General features: G+C 32.7%; 1 protein-coding gene across 1 annotated transcript in view; it reads right to left on the reverse strand.

The window, feature by feature from the left end:
- CCDC102B (coiled-coil domain containing 102B) overlaps window positions 1-18018 on the reverse strand; it is a gene marked incomplete at both ends in the record, with an annotated part of 147040 nt that overhangs the window by 112576 nt on the left and 16446 nt on the right. The window contains one exon of the mRNA XM_084281223.1: window positions 6799-7008. Coding sequence (XP_084137349.1) covers window positions 6799-7008 — 210 coding nt within the window. The remainder of the gene's footprint in view (window positions 1-6798; window positions 7009-18018) is intronic.

Here is an 18018-nt window from a genome sequence, read left to right on the forward strand (position 1 = left end):
CAGAATTTTATTTTTATCACAGATGTTCAGGAATAGTCTGAAACCACATTCTAGTCCAAGAATAGGGGAGAAAAAAATAAAAATTAAGAGAAATATAGCATAGTTATCTGACTCAGGAAAAAAAAATCTTTTACATGCTGGAATACCTAGTTATTGAATGAGGGAAAAAATAAGGAAGAAGTCACATGAAAAGAGGGATAAATGACAAATTTCCATGCCATCTTCCCAAAGGAAGACTGGACTTGAGCCACAGGGAAAAAAAAAAAAAAAAAAAAAAAGTGAAATTATTTAGGAAGCTAGATAATAGTAACAAAAATACTAGGATATTTAAAGCAGTAAAGTGAAGTAGGGTCAACTGAAATGCACCCCAGAAAGGTCTACAAAACTAAGTGATGAAACTTAACAGAGAAAACTATAAAGAAATATAAATTAAAACACAGTTCTGATTCTCCTGGTAGAGGTGTAGGTCCAGTTTGCTACTAGCATTCAAAATTAGATTGTACAATTATAAAAGTTACTTTAAAAATAAAAAGCTGATATTTTTTAAATAAAGTATAATGTGTAACATTATGTTACACATATGTAACAGAGGAAAAAAATAGTCTAAGATTTATTAGGAAAAGAATACTAAGCCTTACAGGAAATATAATTATTCAAACATTAATATCTTTATTAATGAATTTCTGTTTTCCATTCTGTCCATCTCTCCCCCCAGTTTCAATCTAAGAGATGGAAATGACCATTTCACCACAAATGTGATTAGAAAGAAAAGTTGTATAAAGCAACTGTATCCCAAGTGGTAATTCTGACAAAACACATTGCTTTTGAAAAATCTGCTAAGGGCGCAAATTGTGCAGCCACCGATGCTTAACCATCACAATAAGTAGTCCCGGAGGTTTGTACTGAAACAAAGATAATTCTCCATTGGATGAACAGTGCTAACAAGTATCAAAGTGTTTAACAATAGTTAAACCATAATGTTCTCTTGAGTATTTTTTTCTGATGAAGAGTTAAAAATGTGTTAACAACTCAGTCAAAGAGATCTATGACACAAAGCCAGGAATAAAACACACAGCAATTATTACAAGCCTTTACTACTCATACTTCTAGGCAAATCATAGAATTCCATCTGCGTACTGCGGTGCCTACTTGAAGCATCTCTGGCACATCACATTCTGGGCTAGACAGATTCAGACCTCTGACCACCGTTAAGGTAACAATTTGCATTCCCTTTTGTATTTGTCTGTGTTCACACTATTAAGTTAGCACAGCAAAAGTTGGTAAGCAGACTGCAGCAGCAGGTGCTGAGGGCTGCACATGTAATAGCAGACCTTCTCAAAAACTGGCATTGGTCCAGCCCTGTCCACCCCCTTAGGGCTTGGAACAACTACAGTGAGTACCTGAAGCAAAACTTCCCACATAGTTTGCTACTGAAGAAATCAAGTAAAGCATGTACAAAAACACCCAACAATACACCAATACCAATTCAACAGGGGATACTAGGAGACCTGTCTTAAGGCCCCATTACTTCTTTGTACCAAAATGTTCATGTATATCTATGCAGCTGCAACATTTGTCACCTTATCTCATTCCTTTTATTATTCTCAATAAAATACTTGTTAAAAAAACTTGTTAAATTTTTATTTTACAATTGTAATTGTAAATACTTTTCTGGTTAATAATCTATAGTAAGTTTGTATGGAGCTTAGAGTAACAAGGCTGTATCTCGTTAGAAGTATTCTACATTCAAGTAAACACTGGGAAAAAATAAAAATGAATAAACTTTTAAATGATCCAAATAAGACAATAGATGTAAACATTTTTTTCATTAATCATTGTATTTATCAAAGAGTTTATAAACATATTTATCAAACTGTTTATAAACAGCCTAAAAATAATTCCTTTGTGAACATCTCATTTTGTACTAGCTTTTCCATTTGGAACAGAGACACTGAAAAAAAAAAGGGATTGGGGTTCAAACAACTCATTTTTTTTTTTCTCACAGGCTTTTCTCACAGTGTAAGAAAGCACTGGAGAGATGCTCCAAGCACTTGCAAGACAGAGAATGTTTTAATTCCCAAATATTAAAGCTAAGATTAATGATTAGATTGACCAGAGAAAAAGTCCACACCAGTGGACAGTCACAACTCTTTATGTGTTGCAAAATGTAGTACTGAAGGGTGTCTGGGACAAAATGTGAAAAGAAAAAGCAAGAAATGAACAGGCAAAATTGATAAAGCCTGTTCAAAGATGTAATCACTAAGAAGCATAGCACAGGTATAAAACAAGAATTTAGGAAATGGAGAAAGTTCTAGTTGTAGCAGTAGACTTTTCCTCAGTCTATTTCCAGAGTTCTACTATTTATTTATTTATATATGTGTGTGTGTGTGTATAATAAATAAATTAAAAAACTTACAAAGAGCATTTCTTAATGTGTTAAAATAGGATTAATAACAATAACTAATCCAATATTAAATTGAGATGATATATTTTTTCCCCTGATACATAATAGAAGGATATTTATCAGGTCTTTCTGAGTTATTTTGGTGTACATTGTAAAATGTACATTGTAAAATGTTACCTGTTTTTTTTTTTGTTGTTGTTGTTTTGTTTTGTTTTGTTTTGTTTTGATTTGTTTTGCTGTTTGCTTGTTTTCTTGTTCTGTTTTAAAGGAAATTTAAAGCCCCTGCAGAAACAGGGTGTTTAGATTTTCTTCCAGTTGTGCTCTTTCCTTTTATTTTTTGCTATACTGACTATTATCATATTATTTCTAATATGAAGCAGCTGCTCTATATTTGCACCAGTCACTTGTGAAACTCAAGAAAATTTAGTAAAGATGGAAGGAGGTAATACCATAGTTAAACATATATTTTTTCCTCTAGCAGATACTGTGCTGGTTAAAATATAAATTAAATAGTTTTATAAAATTGTTCATAATTTGAACTGTAATTTCCTAATGTTACTAAAAACTTATTTACTGAGGAGTAAATCTATTAAGAATTGGACAATAAGAAACACTCCTTTGACTTTGGAGGGAAGGGGTGGGGAGAGTAGCAGGGGAAAGGAAGGAAGAGTCATTTAGTTGGTTAGTTTTAGATGACAGATTTGGATTTAGGATTTCAGACACTTTATGCCACAATATTTGATTAAAAGGAAAGAATGAGTGATCCGTTGCTTGTATACTCTTCAAGTATACAAATATGAAATACATGTCATTTTACATACTTCACGTGGATTACAGCATGTGATTAATTATTCTAATAATTCATAAATTTTAAAATAGTTTTCCACTAATATTTTGACAAAGATGTACAAAGTTTGCCCAGTTTTTGAAAATGTTATTATTTTGATTTTCCAGATCTTAAAGAAGCAATGATTGAACTGTTGTTCCTTATTCAATCCTCATTTGAGTAAAAATAAACAAACAGATTTAGGAAGTGGCAATTTAGTCTCAGAACCTTTAGTGGTTTTTATAGTTAAATTTAGGAAGGATGTCATTCACATCATAACCATTTCAAAACAAAAGTTCATATCTATAAGAATTAAATTTCATTCAAGACATTATCATAAAAATGAAATATTTCCCATGTAGGATACACCCACAATATCATTCTGGTGGAAGGGCCAGGGTGGCCTGGCTGATATTCACTCATCTTGGCTTCTAGGCCCAGCCGTGCCCTGAGGTGGGGCCACTGGAGCCTATCCTTGCTTTTGAGAGGAGACCTGTAGCCCTTGTCCCCCTCCTGTTGTCACCACCTTGCCATATAAACCCAGCATGTCTTAATTTTTCAAAGAATTTGAATAAAAAATGGAGTGCTTCCTACTTCTGAAAAATCAAACCTAAAATATTGATGTTGTTGATGATTAGCTTAACATTACTTAGCAATCTTGCTAAATAATGTAAAGCTAAAATGGCTTCATAAAAGTACGTTATATGTCATCACATCTTTAAGATATATGCATTTTTTCCTAATATTATAGCTTTATTGCATTAAAGTTGGAAACTAGAGTTAATAAAAAAAAATTAGTCTATGAATCCCCAATCTTCACAGCTTCGCATTCTAGACTTAGATTCTGTAGTAGTCCCCTACAAAACATATTCAGTGAATCAACACATAATAAAGCAGATTTTTAGCATAACAATTAGAGAGAATGCAAAATAACACAATTATTATTTATCTAAATTAACATATAAATTTGCCTAAAAGTAATACTTACAGCTGAGATAGAAAATTTCTCTCCATAAAAAGCATATTTTGGGTATTAATCTATACCATCAACAAGTTTTTTTTTCTTCATTTTATCCCTTCCTAGATGAACAAGTTAGATCCATTTAATATTTTTTGCCATTCTACACATCAAACAATACAGCTATTAATTTAAAGGGCATTCTCTGTTCCATCAAGTACAACCAATAAAACAATGTAGTTATGATGTCTGATCTCAATTGTTTCATCAATTTTTCTCATCTTGTATGACAGGAGTTAACCTTTTAAAAACTGCACATGGAAACATTTTCAACCAACATACTGCTAGCTAAGAATAATATTAAGGCTTCATGTTTTGAGCAAAATATGATTCATATTAACTTTTCTACTCAGAATTTCAATTTGTATACATGGCAAGAGATTGCATGCATTCTATATAGTTTAGAGGTGTCCATATTAAAAAGCAAGACATCATCAACATGAAATTCTTTACACGAGGATATCCCTCTGTCTTTTGATACCCTGTCTAATATTCTGTTATATTCCATTTATAAACTGTTATAAAAGGAAAATAAATGTTGTCATTGGTTGTTTATAACCTTTAAAAGAATGAATCAGGCATTCATCACTATATGCTGTTCTAAACAACTGTAACAGATCTCCTTATTGCATATGCAGGTTTTGGAGAAGTAAGGGTATTAGGTAATTGTTTTGCTCTCGAGTTCGTTCTACAACACCTATATACCTTGTATGTACTTTATATGTAAATCTGTAATCATTCATATAAAAATTGATAAAAATCTCTACATAGCTGTGGTTTAAATATTGCATATGCTTCCTTTTGCTTACCTAAACACCTAACCATCACCCATGTCATACAGAAATCCTTATGCACTCTTCCAGTCCTCTGTACAGCATGTTATTTTAATTGAACTCAAGCCACCATGCCATAAAAAGAAAAAAAAGGAAACAAACCAAAAGGGGGGGTGGGGGAGGGGCTTTTGGATTAGAATCCAAAGTCATTCTATGTTTTTTGATGATGTTCTGTGATTCCATGATTTGCGGGAGTTATTGTGAATCACAGAGAGAGACAGCTGCAAATAAATGTTTTCCCACCCCATTCTTTGGATTATAACTACAAGCTACCAGATGATGGTTTACAGCTTCATCTGCTAATAAATTATAATTTTTAATTTTCTCATTAAACCAATAGTTAATAGTTTTGAAGACAATCTTATCCTAAAATCACCAGCTATGAAAAGCAAACACTACAGGAACATTCACTTTTATAATAGGAAAAGAGAGATGCTTGAGCTTCATATCCACCTTTTGACTTTGATGAAAGGATGTAAAATATTCTCACAGCAATTATACTAACAGATAAACCTGATCACAGATGTCTAATATTCTATACAAGTAACATTAAAAAAAATAATAATAAAATAATAAATCTAGATAACTAAAAGATATTTGAAATACAGTAAAATGTCAAGGCAGAGATATCAATCTTTCTGTCCACATCTCTAACCTCACATTACTTGCATTACAAAGAAATCATGAAAATCCTCATATCACATAACATGATAAATACCAGTAATGGAAAATCAAAGACAGGTGTTCATTGTATAAGAAGATACTCTATAAAGGTAAACTATATGTGTGAAATACAATTTGCTGTTCCTGAGACACCACAGAAATACAGGAAAATCATTACATTTATAAGCAGACCTCAGGTATAGAATAGTCTCTCTCCTAATCTTTCCCAAGAAAAATTACCTAGTGTAACAATACCTCAAGTCTAGTCCTAGTTCCTCTGGTTGGTATTGTCATTTCATGTGCTTCATATCAGTGTTGTAAATTAAACAATTTCTTATTTAAGCAAATAAAAATGCTTCTCATTGCCCAATTTGCAACATTAAGTATGTACATTTAATGTGGTTTTTGTTAGTTTTTTGTTTTCTCTTATACAGCTTTCAGAGTCTCAATGAAAGTGGAAGTCTTCCAGATCACTACTTAATGTATTGGCATAGAAAAACATAAAATAGAAGAAATACACAGAGACAAGGGTCTCTGAATAATTTATCACACCATTATTTATGCTATTGCATAAATAGCTACACAATAATGTTTTAAAAGTGAACAGATTTTAGAAGAATAAAAAATAAGAAATATTGTTCTTCATTCAGTTTTCTCTTTTCTGAAGGGAGATTACATATTCAGAAAGACAGATAAATGATTTGTCTCACATTTTGTTTGCTTCGACCTTTATCAGGACTCTGTAGCTACCAAAGATTAATTAATCTCTTCAAATCCTCCTGGTCGTAACTTTTGCTCCATAGTCTTCTTTTCAGACTTACAATTTTCCATGGTTCTTTTTAAAAATGAAAAAATCTTTCAGTTTCTGTACCCTGCAGAAATTCAAAGTCACTGAGCACTAATTGTGCATATCTGATATGCACAAATACAGATCTTCTGTCTTTTACAGCTCTTGTTTTAGGGACAACTTTTTTTTTTTTTTTTTTTCCATTATGAAATAATGAAATGAGTAGCTTCATGCTCCTCAAGTAATCAAACTAAGAAATGCACATACCTTATTTTTAACCAGCAGCTTGCTTTGTGTATTTTGATGATCACAGCTCAATTTAATCGGTGTTGCTTTATTTTTCATCTCCATAAGTCTCTGAATTTCTTTCACCTGCAACTTCAATGTTCTGCTTTCTTCTTCCAATTTTTGCTTTTCTCCTTCAAGTCTCTCTCTCTTTCCCCATTCAGAGGTATTCTCAAGCTTCAACCTTTCTACCTGGGAAGAATTTATGGAGGGAGCAAGAGAACAAACAAAAAAGAAAAGGGAAGAAGAATAATACAATAAAATCTGTTTTTTATTATAAGAAGAAGCTCACAGCCCCACCTCAAGTAAGGTGGGCATCTTAAAAATCAGACCAAGATGTACTTTTCCATGGCATGTAAAATCAAGAACTTGAACAACAAGTTTTCATAAATTGTATTTCCAGAAAAGTAAAGCATAAGATAGATAACATTTTAAAATGGTAACTGGCAACCAAAATCTTATTTCTTTCCATTCTATTTATGGAACAACATTATTTAAAAAAAAATCTTTTAAAATACACTGAGATTGATTTTGGTCTGACAGTGTCAAAGTTCACTTCCTATTTCCCTAAAGATGAAATATAATCACATTCTCACATATTGTCTGCTTTTACTTTAGAATTACTACAATGAATTTTCATTATACTGAAGTTATAAATTGTCTTCATCACTAGAGACTACTAATAACCAAAGGAAATATTTCACACTACTCTACTTCTTAACATTGCAATTAATAACCTTAACATAATTATCTTTTATAATCACTAGTGCTACCTTAATTTAGGATAAACAAGTTTTCTTAATTCATTAATCTAATCCACATACAGGAGGAATTAAAAGTAGCAACAAAAAGCCACATTACTAATCATAGGACGTAATTATCTCACAGCTGATTTTATTTACTCTTCAGAGACAAGGAGATAGTGTCAAGAATGTAATAAATGCTTCTCAGATTTAAAAATAAAAAACAAAGGTAAAACAATTTGACCTTTATAGCACAAAACTGGTACTAACATATTTATTGGAAGATTATGATTGCAAGCACTTACTACTAACAAGTTATTATCAACAGATACTTATCAAAAGATTAAAACAGATTAAAATAGATTAAAAATGTGCAAATGAAAGATTCTGGTTCTTTCAATGGACAAAACCAACCATCCAACCAACCAAAAAAAAAAAAAAAAAAAAAAAAAGAAAAAAAAAGAAAGATTAAAACTGCTCATGTACAAAAGTAAAAAGATTAGGATCTTTACAATTTTTAGTTCCATGAAGGAATCAACTATATGATAAAGGTATGGAGACTGACAACAGTGGAAGACACATTATTCTAAGCAAGGAAGGCTTTAGAAAGAAATAGAGAGGTGTATTGTTTTGTTTTATTTTCAGATATTGCTTACTTTTATTCTAAAATAAATTTATGGCAGATAATGAAAAGCTGCTGAATGTAAAACAAAGAGAATGAGACATTACATCAGAGAAACCAAATTCAGACCCTGTTAATTTTAACAATGTGATTATCTTGCTAAATCAATTAATAAACTTTTATCTTCCCACCTTATTTCTATAAAATTTTCAGTTCTTTAAGGTCCTAGTTCTTCACATGTCCCATGGACCAGAAGTGTTCTCAGTAATGAAACTGAGCAAAGTGGTTGTATTATCAAGGCATAATACTTGTGTATATGTACATATATATATGTACGTATATATATATAATATATATATGTATATTATATATATTTATATATATATATATATATATATATATATATATATATATATATATATAATATAAATATATATATATATTTAACCAGTTCCTCACAACTGAATTTAACTACTCTCAGAATTAGGCTTACCTGTTTTGACACAAAGCGTAACATCTTTTTACATTATTTAAAAGGAGATCCAGCCCTGCAACTAAACTCATAGGAAGAGTGGTGCTGTTGTATTAAAAGGTCTTCAGATAACCACAAAAGCCAACTCAAACTGTTTAAATGACAGGGTCATTTAAACCTTTGCTACCTTTGCTTCTTTCACAGAGAGTTCAACACACTGAGGCTGAGGAGCCTTTGTTCAAAAGAATGCTACGTGACACTATCAAGTCACATTGCTTGCACACTGAGAAGCCTGCTTTAGTCTTCCTGGTCTGACTATTTTATGTCATGGTCTTGACTGTAAATATGCACTACACAGCAATATATGTAGATAATAAAACATAATTTTTACATATATGTAAAGAGACATACATATGTATACATATGTATACATATAGATAGGCACATGATAGACACTAAATGTTAGTGTCCTGTTCCAAGGACACTATACAATGTAGTAATAGATTTTAACAGAACACAGATAGGGATCAGAAGTGGGTGTGGTTTTGTTTGTTTATTGTCGTTGCTGTTTGAGAACACATCAATTATGATGGAAAACAGTGAATGTAAAAAAAATGTAAAAATGGAAAAACTGAGAAAAGTTATTCAATTTTATATTTAAATATTTTTTTATCCCTTAACTTGGCCAGCTATAGTGAGTCAGCTGCTCCTATTTTCCTCAGTCAAAACCATATCTTTAAGCGTAAATAGCTTATATATGTGGAAAAAAAATCACAAAAGAAATTGAATCACATTTCCTCTCAAAAGTAAAATAGCTTTCTAACTGAACTGTAGCCAGATAAGAGTGAAAGGATAAGTATATTCCAACCTGTTGTCTAGTTGAAGATAGATACATACTTGGTAAAGTTCTTCCTAAGTAAAATCAAATATTAACAATGAGTCACAAAAATTAATCCATTTTAAGTCATTTCATTGTATTATTCATGCCATTTGAATTTTCTTAAATACTGAGCAAAGCCTCCAGGAAAGAAAATTTCAAGAAAAGATGAAACAATATGCATGAAAATATATATTCATTTAGAAGAATGGATCAAAATGAAAGTGAACAAACATATCAATCATTCATGCAGTTTGCTAGGATTCTCAAGAAAATATTTAAATTATCAAAGGACAAATGATCCTTTGAAATATATGTATTGTATTAAATATATATATATATACATATAATCAAAGTACAAATAAATATTTTTGTCTGTCTAGTGAAGACAAAAATCATATTCAATGGAAAATAGAAAGTGTTAGTATTTACTAACAACAATCATATTCTTTTCCAAATATTTCTCTAGATAGTGTTTTAAATATGATAAACTAGATTTCCCCAGAGACTGAGCAAAGTAAGAAAAAAGAAAAACCAAAGTGTTTTTTTCTCCACAAGCATCATTACTGATAACGAAGACCAGCAGTGCTGATGATTCAGAACATTTCCATGTAAACATCAGAACCCAGCCATGATATTCTCAGTTTGAAAGTGAGATCCATACTACCTAAATCTTTCTGTCATTTAGGTATGAACACTTTATTAGCAAAAGGAATAAATGGGAAAACAGAGACAAAAGAACTCAGAAATTATAAGAATATACTCACTAGCAAATTCATTAGAGCCATATCCAAATTCTAAGCCCATTCACATAAATACAGAGACTAGGTATCAACTAAAAAAGTAACTTCTCAGAGGTAAAAATTGAATGGATTATGTTTAGAGTTATTTTATTCTGCCAACAAAAATATTCTTCCTCAGGCTGTTCCTTTTATAATGGATTACATGTTCCTCTTACAAAAATAAATAAATAAATAAATAAATAAATAAATAAATAAATAAACAAACCATGTACCCACTGTTAAAACTTTGGTAAGTATTAACACGTTGATATGCTGTTGAAGGTACTCTTTGGAGACAGCTCAAAACAGTTCTTAAAATTGAAATGGGCTTTTGATCTAAGATTATGTACAGTAGCAAGAAAGGAAGAAATATATTTCTTTTACTCTCTGCATCATATTGGCAGACTAACTGGGAACAAATTTTAATTTTTCAAACCATATACTACTATACAGTAATCATCTTTACATTATGGACTTCTCCATGTATAAAAATACTTTACACAGCTACTAAACTACTAACTTTGCTGTTGTAATTTTTCTTGTTTGTTTGTTTTTCCCGTCTGGGTAGAGAATGATACAGAGTGAAAAGCTTACATATTTTACATTTATGCTACCTCACAGTCTTCAAAATATAAAACTAAATCCTCTAGAATGTGATAAGCATCTGTACTAATATTAAACATGGAATAGGGATTGACCATTCCTCTTTTTTATTTATATTTTTATTTATATTTTTATTTATATTTTTATTTTTTCCCCTCATGGTCTTCCCACTAGTGACAGGAGTCTAAGATGTTAACTGCAATGCTCAAAACTGTGCTAGATTCTCATGATGTCTTTAAACTTTATTCACTGAATTTATGTACAGTAACTAGAAAAAAAAAGAATCATGTAGTTCTATTTACCAACAAATCATTTCTCCCTCAAATTGCTCAGATTTATAGTTGTTCAAACACTGTTCAGTGATTCACAAAATCTGTATCTTTCTGAATAAATATACAATCATAATGTCTTACAAATATCCATGATAGATTCGGTATACCAGAAACCCATAAGTTTTTACAAAACATTTGCCAAAACACACAACTACAGATTCTAAGCCTCAAAGCTCGCCTTTTCACAGTGATGATGCTAATCAATAGCAATTCATTTTTGGCTGACTTCACATAGAGTGAAATCACAAAGCTATCCAAGGTTGAATTTCAGTCAAGCAATTAAGTACAAGATGACTATCAAGCCAAGAGGTGATGTGAAAGATAAATTTACTTACCTGTGTCTGTAAAATTTAATTCAGTGCACCCAGGATGGCTACAAGCTCATGTCTACAATGATAATTTTTAATATTTATTATACCAGATACTCAAGGATCTCTAGAATATTCACAAAATGATTTTGCATATGTTAGTACATTTAATAGACAAGTTTGGTATCACTGATTTCAGTATAAATCACTGCTCAGCAGAGTACTAGAACTCATATGTTCTGAGATACTGTATTGGCTAATTTTCAGAATGTTAATAGTTCTTACTGGTTTGTTGTTCATTATAGTTTTTCCAAACAATATCTTATGCTTATTAAACATGACATTTTTCATATAATGTTCTCAAGGTATTTGTTCTTCCATTCATCTTAAGTAAAGGGGAGGGGGGTGGGTGAGGTGCCAGATTCCAACTTTCAGATAAAAAGATCAACTTCCTCTTGAGTGCCCAGTGCTCTGACAGGGTATGGGCTGCAGCGTAGAGATCTACTCCACCCATGGGCTGCAGGGGGACAGCCTGCTCCACCAGGGGCCACAGGGGAACTTCTGCTGTGGGGCCTGGAGCACATCCTGTCCTCCTGCACTGACCATGGTGTCTACAGGGCTGGTTCTTTCCCATTTTCTCAGTCCTCTCTCCCAGCTGGTGTTGTGCAGCAGTTTTTTTTTCCCTTCCTTAGATTTGCTCTCCCAGAGGCTGAACCAGTGTTGCTCACTGTCTCAGAAGGCCACCATATTTGTGGAAGATTTGGGGAAGAGCATCTCTGGTCACAGGCTTGCCAAGCTGGTAAAGAGGGCTTTAAACTAGAGTTGCTGAGGGATGGGAACCTCCATCCTGGAGGAAAAGGGGCCTTTTTTTCCCTCAGTCTTCACTGACAAGAGAATATATGTACTTGATATATGTGGCTCTAGCCACAGGGGAAAAAAAAAAAAGAAAAAAAAGTCAGGGAACTAAAGGCCAGTCAGTCTCACCTCTGTGCATGGCAAGATCATGGAGCAGATCCTTCTGGAAACTATGCAAAGGCAAACACTAAAAAAGGACAAATTAGTAACAGCCAACACGGCTTCACTAAGGGCAAATGATGCCTGACAAATATGGTGGCCTTCTGTGACAGGGTTACAGTACTGGTGGATGGGGAAAAGCAGACATCATCTACCTGGACTTGTGCAAAGCATTTGACACTGTCCCATGTGATATCCTTGTCTCTAAATGGAAAAGACGTGGATTTGACATATGGACAGTTGGTGGGTAAGAAATTGGCTGGATGGTGTCACACAAAAAGTTGCGGTCAATGGCTCAATGTCCAAATGGAGATTAGTGACAAGTGGTGTTCCTCATGAGTTGGTATTGGGACCAGTAATGTTTAACATCTTTGTTGGTGACATGGATAGTGGGATTGGGTGCACCCTCAGAAAGTTTGTGGATGACACCAAGCCGTGTGGTGCAGTCAACATGCTAGAAGGAAGGGATGCAATCCAGAGGGAACTGGACAGGCTTGAGAGGTGGGTCCCTTCAAAGCCAAACCATTCTATTAATCTACGATCCAGAGCTGAGCTCCAGCCCTGGTTCAGAATGGACTTGGCTTCCCACACCTTCCCCATCACTGTGGACTTGTCTAATAATCTGGACCTGAACCTGCTCTGCTGACCTGGCTTAAGTACTGTAGAACTGGGCCCCAGACAGCACTACATCAGCCTACCAGCTCTCCTTCACTTGGAAAGCAGTCTGCCTGTCTGCTCCCTGACAACATCGCAAACATACGTGTCTCTCATAACAAAAGAGCAAAGGAACAGTGTATGTTGGAGTCAGCAAACACTAACCTCTGGATAAAGTCTTTACTGACTTAAGAGAGAAAAATAGGAAAAAAAAAATATGAGTGAGTTTAGATTGGTCTTCGAGGTTTTGTTAAAAATGTTTTGTTTTGTTTTGTTTTGTTTTATTTTGAATATTCTGAAATAATCCTGAATACAATCTTCCCCAAAGTGCTGATTTTATAGAAGCAAAGGGCAGTGTGAAATCATTTACTCAAATTTGCTTTTTAAAAACCTGTGTATTTATGTATTTGCATTTAAAACAAAGACAGGAGAGATTCACATAAATTTAATTTAGATTGTAGATTATTAAACTTGGGAAAAGATACGAAAGTGTTTCTAGAGACCTATGATTTCAGCTTTCAACAGGACAATGTAATTTTGATTTTATCTTTTATAGACCAACAGTGTTATCAGAAACAGAAAAATAATAATAATAATAATAATAATAATAATAATAATAATAATAATAATACAGTTCAACCAGAAATTCTCTTTTTCACTTTTTAACAACAGTATTCTCTCTTGAATATTCTCCAGACATCTTAAAAACAAACAAACAAACAAACAAAAAACAGTTGCACAGTTGCTCTAGAAGATAATTCACATATGCAAGGCCTTTTTCCCAACTGAATTGGCTAATAACAGAACGTTTTCATTTATTTATTTATTTATAGTCTGAGCCTTGCTCAACGACACAGAAACATTAAATTCTAATACAATCTGCTTTCATACTAATAATTTATAAGTAAGACAAATAAGACTTATAAACTCATGACCCAAAGAGGTAAGAATTCCCTTTTAATAAAAAGAAACCTCTGGCAACCTCAGTCAGATACTTGTAAACCACCTGTTTCATCTTACACAGACCAGAAATGAACATTTAAAATCAATGTTTTTTGTGCTTTACACAAAAAGCCCTGTACAGGGCTTATTCAGGTTTTAAAGTGAGAAGAATTAGTACACATTTTCAAGATTCTTGATTTCACCACTACTTTGTGCACGGAAGTCATTTCCAGTTACCTCCACCAAAAGTTATTCTGCAAACTTAAAGCAAAAGATTGAACTGAAAGCTGTGAGCCACAGATTGATTAGGAATTAGAGATCACAGTACTCTCCTAAATAAATAAAATAAAAATAAAAAACTATTGAAATAACAATAAAATATACTGAATAAATTAGTGAATTTGTCTCTTACAGACATTTTCTTCAGAGATACTCAGTGTGCGATGTTTTTTTAATTGCAGTTTTTTAATGATTGTTTACAGTATATGTGACTGTTTCTACAATTCTTTTTAGGAAACTAAAAAAAAAGTGATCAAATACTACTGGAATTCATAACACCCCTTTCACAGAAAATAGAAGACAAATGTTAGTTACATTTTTATTTGACAATTACCTCAATATTCAATATAGAAAAAAAAATAGTCTGCTTTATTTCTGATTGTGAGCAAGTCTTCCAAGAACACCATTTAGGCCATCAGAAACTATACTGATAAATGATAAATGTTATTGTGTCTGGCAATATTTTAGGACACCAAGACCTGCAACAAATTTAACTTTTTAATGAATGTTTATATTCATAACAATACATATATCTGAGCCCCAGCATGTTTAGTAATCAAATATTTCTTCCTTCTGGTGCTACTCAAATATTTAAGTCTGCTGCAAGCTGGTATTGTTGTACTATGTTGACATTAGAGAAAAGTTGCTGATTTATTGGCCTTTTTTTTTTTTTTTTTTTTCATTTTCTCCATCTGATCATAGAGAAAATGCTTTGTGTGTATGGCTAATTTACTAAAAGAGTAAATCATGGAAAAAAATAAACAGAGAGGTATGAATAAGTTCAAGAAAAGGAAAATACTTGGAGTGAGGTGAGGGAGATTATCCTTTACCTCACAGATCCTTCTTTCCATGTTGATTCTGGCACTGTTTTTATTGGTTTGTTTTAAGTACAAGTTGTTATGGACTATGAATTATGTTAAAATAAATAAACATGAATATCTTTATTGAAAAGACTAGGAATTGTGTCCATTTTACATAATCCTTCATGCTGCTTAATAATGCTTCATAATGCTTCATGCATGCAGTTTGCAGTAACATACATTAACATACTGAACATAAAATCCTGATTATTCAGATGATGTTTACTGTGTTAATCTCTCAAATATCATCTGAGTGGATCATAGCATACCTGATGGAGTCCCATTTAAACCAATAGATTCACATGAAGAATTGCATAAAACCATCCTGCTTAATTTAGGGGAATCTATTATGGACTCAAGGAAAAAAAAATATTTGTTTTGTTTTGTTTTGTTTTTTGTTTTTGTTTTTTCTTCAATGAGTATCAGAGAGAATTATCTATAATGACTGCCAAAATTCTACTTCCAGAAATTACCTGAAAATAATGAAAAAACTTCAGAGTAACTACTTTTACCTCCCTTACCTTGGGATTGGTACACCAACACCAATCATGCGCTCATTTTTACTGTAAAATTATGAAGTGCCATTATTCTTATTTTAAACACAAGAGAAATATTTATATTTTTGGGGTGGAAAAAAAATAGGGAAGATGACCAGGTAAACACTGAAAGCTCCTTGCTGTATGACAGCATTCTTCACTGTAATCACAATTCGTAAAAAGATTGAAACCAGTGAAATATACAAACTGTCATTGTCTAACAAGTTGTACAATACTGCAGCTACCAGTTTCACATTTTCATATACAAATAACAAGTTATTGAAAAAAAAATCTAGGAAACCAGGAACTAGAAAGGACTTTTATATGACGCATATGCAAACATGTGATTTAAATATTTTCTAGTCATAAACTATAAGGACAATTCTGTCAAGTAGACATTCTTTTGGGCTTACAAAAAAAAAAAAAAAAACTTGAAAGTTTGGATTACTTTTTTCTGTGTGTGTACAAGATTTTATTTTATTTTTTTCTGATACATTTTGTGCTTTTTTAGCTGTCTCTTCTCCCATAAAATGTCTATTTTCATATTTACACAATTATAAGATTCCCACTCAGGCCCCTATTATCTCAAATTACCTCTGGTTTTGTGTACCATTATGTAAATAATAAAAAATAATATTATGTAACCCCACTGGCCCACAAGATAAATTTTGGTTTTGACAGAAAAAAATAGTAAATATTCCTGGTAAACTATGACATAATTGATGATCAGATTTAGAATTTAAAACTGAAGAGAAGTATCTGGGTTCCTTCTGAAGTCTATATACATCAGATTAAATTAAAATTCAAAAATCTACCTAAAAGGCTTGCTACACATATATTTTATTTTGCATCTACATGCAATAAGCTCAGAAAAAAAGTCTACTACAAAACACCTACAATCTCTTTAAGAGACCCATGAAGGGGAAATGTTATGTCAGTGTGTAGGGCAGAAAGACCATAAGGTCTCTTCTCCAGGTTGAAAAACCCAAAATCTCTCAGACTGTCTTCATAGGACAGGTGCTCCAAACCTCCAATCATCTTTGTAGCATTCCTCTGGACTTGCACCAACAGGTCTATGTCCTTACAATAGGGGTTCCAGAGCTGAATGCAGTACTCCAGGTGGTCTCACAAGAGCAGAGTAAAGGGGAAGAATCACTTCCCTTGACTTTCTTTCCATAATTATTTTGGTATGGCCCAGAATGTGGTTGGCTTTCTGGGCTGCAAGCACACATTGCTGGCTCATGCTGTTTTTCATCCACCAGTACTCCCCAGTCCTTCTCTGCAGAGCTGCTCTCAATATATTCTCCTCCCAGACTGTATTTGTGCTTAAGATTGCCCTGACCCAGGTGCAGCATGTTGCACTCAGCCTTATTGAACTTCAGATGTTTCATATGGTCCCACCTCTCAAGCCTGTCAAGGTCCCTCTGGTTGGTATTCCTTCCCTCCAGTGTGTCAACCACACCACACCACGCAGCTTGGTGTTGTCCAAAAACTTGGTGAGGGTGCTCTCAATCCCACATGCATTCCAATAATTGCATACCATTACTTGAAGAATTTTTCCAGACAAGAATACTGAAGAATTAAATCCTCTTACATACTAAAACAATTCTATGAGCCAAATGCTAAACCATTTGCAAACTGTCTTGGAAATTTAGGGGCCTTCAGACATAGTCTAAACTGAACAAGTGTATAAATGCTTTATTCATTTTTATGGCTAAGCAATATAACAAACATCCATATCAGCTAAGTTAATAGTGAATATGTGAAATAAACCATGTACTTTATTCTGTTTTGTAAATGAACTTCTATACCCTCAGCAACCTGTTCAGGATGCAAATTTTGTATATACCCAGTTCACAAAAACACTTGTCTTTTTTCCTATCAATAAGGTGTGTTTCAGCTGAGAGAAATTACAGAAAAAAAAAAGAAAAAAAAGATTCCTAGGCCATGCGTATATAAGAAAGTACACTTGATTATTATGAATATTAATGGCTTCTAAATGCAAATTTAATTAGCAAAAATAATAAAAAATAAAAACTAAACATGACCATCTCCATACACCTTGCAGAATAAAATAGAATATCAGCCTCATCTCAGTGTTCACTCTTGATACAGCTTTGTCTCATATTTGTTAACATAAATATTTCAATATTTAATCACCGTTCCTCGTTGGGGAGC

The sequence above is a fragment of the Netta rufina genome (genome assembly GCF_964035555.1).
Source record: "Netta rufina genome assembly, chromosome: 2".
Classification (NCBI taxonomy): domain Eukaryota; kingdom Metazoa; phylum Chordata; class Aves; order Anseriformes; family Anatidae; genus Netta; species Netta rufina.